The sequence below is a fragment of the Pelophylax lessonae genome (genome assembly GCF_965119305.1).
Source record: "Pelophylax lessonae genome assembly, chromosome: 4".
NCBI classification, from domain to species: Eukaryota; Metazoa; Chordata; class Amphibia; order Anura; family Ranidae; genus Pelophylax; species Pelophylax lessonae.
In genome coordinates, this window is record NC_138771.1 from 643708989 (window position 1) to 643716252 (window position 7264).

The following is a 7264-nucleotide window of genomic DNA, read 5'->3' on the forward strand; positions in this document are numbered from 1 at the left end:
TACAATAATGTATGGAGATATATGTATGCACCCTTCCTCCCTTTTATTTTTGTAATTTATGCATCCTAGGGATGTGGCTGTGAATAATTGTCTATATAACTGATATCTTCTTATTCTACATATGTATAGTACTTGTTTGTTCTATCTCCAGGTTTTTGACCTTCTTTCCTTTCTTCACTCCTGCCTTCCTTCTTTTTTTCCCTTCTTCCCTTTTCTCCTACTATCCCTTTTATTTTCTTTATTTAACCTACCTTCTTTTTTTTTAATTCCCTTTCTTTCTGTTATTGCCTCCACAAATTTGATTGAATCCATTTTCACAGGTTGGACAAACTGGTTTCAAATAAAGTTAATATTCTGGGTAAATGGATGAAAAAAATATGACCATGCTCACTACATTCCACCTCTTGGGGTTTCAGATTCCTCCAAGTATGACATTTTTTGTCTTCTTTTTCTTTCTTATTTTTTATTTTGTGACAATATGTGGAAACCTTATGATCATCACATTGGTGCCCTACAGCAAATCCCTTCATTCTCCCATGTACTTCTTCCTCTCCCAGCTGTCTACATGTGATATATTATTAGCAACCAATATTGTTCCTACCATACTCCATACTGTATTGGAAAATGCCACTACTGTATCATTTTCTCAATGTATCGCCCAGTTTTATTTCTTTGTGGCCACAGGAATACTGGAGTGTCTTCTTCTGACAATGATGTCTTATGACAGATACATGGCCATCTGTAAACCATTGCATTATACTTTGTTAATGAGTCACCAATTGTGTTGGATAACAATTATCGCAAGTTGGAGTTTAAGTTTCTTAGCGGCATTGATTTCTACTTTAACCACATCTACATTACAGTTCTGTGGTCCCAATATTATTAATCATTTTTTCTGTGATCTTGACCCAATCCTTCAACTCTCCTGCTCTGACACCACCATCGTTCAACTGGAATCAACATTACTGAGTGTAATATTTGCTATAATCCCATTCTTTATCATCATTATATCATATGTTTTTATTATAGTCACTATTTTTGAAATTCCATCTATTACTGGGAGACAGAAAGTCTTCTCAACATGCAGCTCCCACCTGACTGTTGTCTCCATTTATTATGGTACCATTGTTTGTGTGTACTTGATACCTAGTGGAGGACAGTCATGGGACATTACTAAATTCCTGTCATTACTGTACACTGTAGTCACCCCACTTATTAACCCAATTATATACAGTCTGAGGAATAAAGAACTGAAACAAGTTGTAAGAAAAATTATTAACAGTTATTTAACCAAAAAAACAAAGAAAAAATCTGCGCTTACATCAAAGATAGAAAGCAGCAACCTTGGTGCAAGACAAACCCAATAACAAACCAAAACATCCAAAAAAGTTGTGCTATAAATGTGAAAAAACGTATCATTAATATTAAGAGTGTGCCACTCTTAACTGGTAACCTGTAAAGGTGTTTAAAGCGTCGCCTATGGAGAATTTTAAGCACCGTAATTTACTGCTATTCCACAGACAGACGCAATTTTAAAGCATGACATGTTAGGTGTCTATTTACTCAATGTAACATCATCTTTGACATTATACAAAAAAAGGGCTAACTTTACTGTTTTTTTTTTTTTTTTATTATTATTATTATTCATGTGTGTTTTTTTTTCCAAAAAAAATGTGTTTAAAAAACCTCTGCGCAAATACCGTCTGACATAAAAACTTGCAACACCCACCATGTTATTCTATAGGTTCTCTGCAAAAAAGAAATAAATAAATATATATATGTATAGATTAATATATATATATATATATTTATATATATATATATATATATATACTGTATATATATCTATATATAATGTTTGGGGGTTCTAAGTAATTTTCTAGCAAAAAAAAGTAGATTTTTCCATATAGTAGCGAAGTATCAGAATAGGCTTGGGAAGGAGGTGGTTAATACTATCCAGGGCTCTGTTAGAGAGATTTTCCATCACTCCCAGTGAGAGGTTTCCCCAGACAGGAAGTGGTAACATATCTGCAATGGGAGCACAGACGAAAATACAAATCTAACATTTGTTCTAGCCTACATCTACTTCCCTAAAAAAAAAAAAAAGCATTTTGTGTTGCCGTTGGAGTCTTCCACTTTCTCCCTGTATGGTAAAAGGTTTTCATATGGATAAGAAGTAAGGGGAGGATAGACTTCCAAGCAGAGCCCTGGAGAGCAATAAACACCTGGCTGGAGTTCTAGCCCTTTTCCACTCTATGAAAAACTAAAAAAAAAAAAAGCTTTCATTTGACGTACACATAAAGTAAATATTAATGCATAATATGAAATGTTGGAAAGCACTTTTTTTTGTACGTGTCCTTGCAAAATATGTGGTTGTTTATGTGAAAAAATATGATCCTATCAATATTTCTGAAAAATACATTCATATGAAAGTTAATAAAGTAAATCAAACTTAATTGTGTTAATTTTTAAGAAAAAAAAGCTTGCAAAGTGGTGAAACTCTGTAGGGATGATCGAACAGTTCGGGTCCACCATCGGTTCGGCCCGAACATTGGGTCTTCGAGGTTCGGCCGAATTTAGAACTTTTTGCCCAAAAAGTTCGGAATTCGGCAACCAGAACCGACCAAAATGCAATGCTTCAGGAAATGGGCTTTAAAAGCCAGTGATTGGACCAGAACCATTGGAAAAAGCCAATTGAGGGGGCAGGAGAATGCTAGGAATGTGATTGGAGTGACTAGGGGGTCCCTAGACCAATCATTAGTGAATACGCCCCCCAGTATATAAGATCGCCCCCGCAAAATTCTTAGCATTCTTGTACGGGACATGGAAGAGAGTGGAATGCTGTTCTGTTCTAATGTGTTACAAAGTGTCATTTAGCTATTTTTAGTATGAGGAAAGGGATATCTAGTGTAGTTAGAGTGCTCCTTTACACTTAAGTTAGCTTCAAAAATTGAGTTTCTGTAGGGAAAGTGTTAAGTGTAAAGGGACCGTAGTGTAGTGTAGGGTTAACTGACAGTGACTGCTATGGAAGGGTGACAAAACCCTTCCATAGCAGGGTGACCGCTATAGAGAAATTATCATTTCTCTGAGTTGCTTCGGGACAGGAATATGGCTTCTCACCAGCCAAGCATTTTTCATGCTGCAGGGGCTGCCACTGCCAGTGCTATTTTGAGGACATGTTTGATGTCAGACATGACATCTGAACATGTGTATAGGGGGTATATATACACATATATGTCTGTATATATACCCCTAGACATATATAGGTGTGATAGTAGCAGAAATATATGCTTGCGCTAATGAAATCATTTACAGTAATATATTTCTGCTACTATCACACCTATATATGGCTAGGTGTCTATATACATATAATTATGTGTGTATATATACCACTATACACAAGTTCAGATGTTTTGCCTGCCTCAAAAGAACCCCAAAAAATGCCAAAAAAAACGCTAGCGTCAAAAAAAAATGCCCAGGTGTGTTTTTGCTGGCATTTTTTGGGGGTTTTTGGAGGCAGGCAAAACATCAGAACTTGTGTATAGTGGTGTATATACACACATACATATATTTATATACACACCTAGACATATATAGGTGTGATAGTAGCAGAAATATATGCTTGCGCTAATGAAATCATTTACAGTAATATATTTCTGCTACTATCACACCTATATATGGCTAGGTGTCTATATACATATAATTATGTGTGTATATATACCACTATACACAAGTTCAGATGTTTTGCCTGCCTCAAAAGAACCCCAAAAAATGCCAAAAAAAACGCTAGCGTCAAAAAAAAAATGCCCAGGTGTGTTTTTGCTGGCATTTTTTGGGAGTTTTTGGAGGCAGGCAAAACATCAGAACTTGTGCACAGTACCTGTCACGGGGTAACGTGGCAGAGCCTGACGTAAGAGGAGTGGCTTACCGGGTAACTGGCGTGGCACAGGTTCACCAGAGGCGCGGAGTCTAAGTGTAAGCCGGTCTTCACCAGGGCCCCAGAAGGTGGGGATGGATTTGGCTGCTTGCTAACACCAGGTCGCGGCCCCCCGGATTCCCTGGGAGAGCCAGGAACAGATCCAGGACCAATAGCCGGTAGCAGGTAAACAGATCAGGATGAGACAGGAGGATAGTCAGGACAAGCCAAGATCAGGGCGGGCAGCAGGTAATCAGAATCCAAAGACAAGCCGGGTCAGGTAAACAGGAACAGCAGATATAACAGGCACAGGATACAGGAGAGCTGAAGACAACACAGCAAAGTGCAGTGCTGCTGGGCTGTTTAAATAAGGCAGCCTGTTTGCCAATTACAGCAATTAGTCTGCTCTAGGTTAACCCTTTAGGAGACTCATGACAGCACATCAGTGTGCTCAGGAAGCATTCCTAACAGCGCCTGCGCAGGGTATTGAGTCTCTGACATTGCCCCCCCCTTAAGGGCAACCTCCGGGTGCCCAAAAGGTTCATTTTGTGGGGATGGTTGCGGAAGAAATTCCGGATTAAGTCCTGGGCATGGAAATTCTGTACCGGTTCCCAGGAATTTTCTTCGGGGCCGTAGCCCCTCCACTTAACCAGGTATTGTAGCTGGTTCCTCCGCCTTCTGCAGTCTAGGATGGCCTCCACCTCAAATTCTTCGTCCCCGTTGATGGTGACAGGAGCAGGTGGTTCTGAACTTCTACCAGGAAAGGAGTCAGGTACTGCAGGTTTCAAGAGTGAAACATGGAAGACTGGATGGATCTTGAGGGAATCGGGAAGCGTCAATTCGTAAGATACCTCATTTAATTTTCTCCTCACAGGGAATGGGCCAATAAACTTGGGTGCCAGTTTTTTGGAAGGGCATGCCAATCGGAGATTGGTGGTGGCTAACCATACCAGGTTGCCGGGCTGGAGAACCAACTCACCTCTCCTTCTTTTGTCAAAGAACTCTTTATTGGAGGTCTGAGCCTTGGTCATGGCATCCTGTAAGATTTTGTTGTTCTCCTTAAGGAACTCCAAGATATCCCGGACTGCTGGCACTGTAGATTCAGGAATAAAGCAGGGCAAGAAAGATGGGTGAAACCCGTAGTTGGCATAGAATGGGGACTGACCTGTAGCCGAGTGTTTGGCGTTATTGTATGCGAACTCTGCTGATGGAAGTAGCGAGACCCAGTTATCTTGAACAAAGGTGGTGAAGCATCGGATATATTGCTCGAGGGTCTGGTTGGTCCTCTCAGTCTGCCCGTTAGTCTGGGGATGGTATGCGGAGGACATTGACAGCTTGATTTTCAGTGAATCACATAACGCTCTCCAGAAGCGAGAAGTAAATTGGACACCTCTATCCGACACAATGTTCATTGGGACCCCGTGAAGTCTTACAATTTCTCTGATGAAGACCTGTGCCGTCTCAAGCGCGGAGGGTGTACCTCTTAGTGGTATGAAGTGAGCCATTTTCGACAGACGGTCTACTACCACGAAGATTGCAGAATAACCGTCTGATGGAGGAAGTTCCACAATGAAATCCATGGCAATCATCTTCCATGGTCTGTCAGGGACTGGTAGTGGTCTGAGCAGGCCCCATGCCTTATTTCGGGTTGCCTTGCTTCGTGTGCAAACAGTACAGGAGGAAACATATTGTTTACAACACTTCTCCAAGTCGGGCCACCAGAACGTGCGCTGCACAAGATCCAGGGTCTTATGGATCCCGAAGTGACCAGCCATCGGGTGGTCATGACACAGTCCTAGGATGGACACACGAGCACTTTCTGGAACGAAAATTTGATCCCCTCTCCATAGCAGTCCATTTCTGGGTACCAGTATAGTTCCAGCAGGATGGGGAGCATTTACTGTGGCTTGTCTCAGAGCGGTAAGAAGGTCAGACTGTAATAGCAGAAAGTTACCTTGGGTTAAGATGGTGTCAGGTACAATGGTTTCTTTAGAACTGTCGTACATTCGAGAGAGAGCATCGGGTTTCGTATTCTTGGAACCCGGTCGGTACGTTATATGGAACGTAAATCTGGAAAAAAAAAGTGCCCACCTTGCTTGGCGAGGTCTCAGGCGTTTGGCCGTCCTCAAATACTCCAGGTTCTTATGATCCGTGTAGATGAGTATGGGATGTGCCGCCCCTTCCAATAGATACCTCCACTCCTCCAGGGCGGTCTTGATGGCAAGGAGCTCCCGATCCCCTACATCATAGTTCCTCTCCGCAGGAGAAAGCTTACGGGAGAAGAAAGCTACCGGATGAATCAGGTCCTTGAGACCTTGACGCTGGGAGATGACTGCTCCTACTGCGATTTCCGAGGCGTCAACTTCAAGGATGTAAGGCAGGGCGGGATCCGGGTGGCTGAGGATAGGAGCAGAAGTAAACAGCTCCTTCAGGGCTGTAAATGCGACTTGCGCCTCGGGAGACCAGTGGAAGCGGGTACATTGTTTGGTGAGCAGGGTAATAGGGGCGATGATGGAAGAGAACCCCTTGATAAATTTCCTGTAGAAATTTGCGAATCCTATGAAACGCTGAATCCCCTTTTTATCCACCGGTGCGGGCCAATCCAGGATGGCGGAGACCTTCTGAGGGTCCATTTTGACCCCTTCAGAGGAGATTATTAACCCGAGGAATTGGATACTCTGCTGTTCAAATTCGCATTTCTCGGGTTTTGCGTAGAGCCTGTGTAGCCGGAGTCGGTGGAGTACCTTTTTAACGTGTTCTCGGTGCTGGGCCAGGGAGGAAGAGAAGACCAAGATATCGTCCAGGTAGACAATAACAAAGATGTCCAGATAGTCTCTGAAGATGTCGTTGACGAAGTGCTGGAAGGTGGCCGGGGCATTGCAGAGCCCGAAAGGCATCACCAAATATTCATAATGCCCGAATCGGGTGCGGAATGCTGTCTTCCATTCATCCCCCTCCCTAATACGGACCAAATTGTAGGCTCCCCGTAGGTCCAGTTTGGTGAATACAGAGGCGGTTCTTAGTCTCTGGAAAAGTTCAGGAATCAAGGGTAGGGGGTACCGGTTTTTGACCGTAATTTTATTTAACTCACGGTAGTCCACACATGGCCGAAGTGAATGGTCTTTTTTCTCCACAAAAAAGATCCCAGCTCCTGCCGGAGAAGTAGAGGGTCGGATGAATCCCTTCTCTAGATTCTCCGTCACATAGTCTTTAAGGGTACCCAATTCTCGTTCCGATAAAGGAAAGATACGTCCGAAAGGGATCTCGGCCCCCGGAAGCAATTCAATTGGACAATCATAGGGGCGGTGGGGGGGTAAGGTCTCAGCCCCCTGTTTACTGAAGACATCC

At 42.6% G+C, this 7264-nt stretch overlaps 1 protein-coding gene across 1 annotated transcript; it reads left to right on the plus strand.

Moving 5' to 3' along the window:
* Positions 1-362: 362 nt before the first annotated feature.
* Positions 363-1367, plus strand: LOC309552952 (olfactory receptor 1496-like; the record flags this gene model as incomplete). Its single annotated transcript, XM_082253858.1, has 1 exon — positions 363-1367. One exon carries the CDS (start codon positions 363-365, stop codon positions 1365-1367), a length of 1005 nt encoding a protein of 334 aa, XP_082109984.1.
* Positions 1368-7264: the final 5897 nt, after the last annotated feature.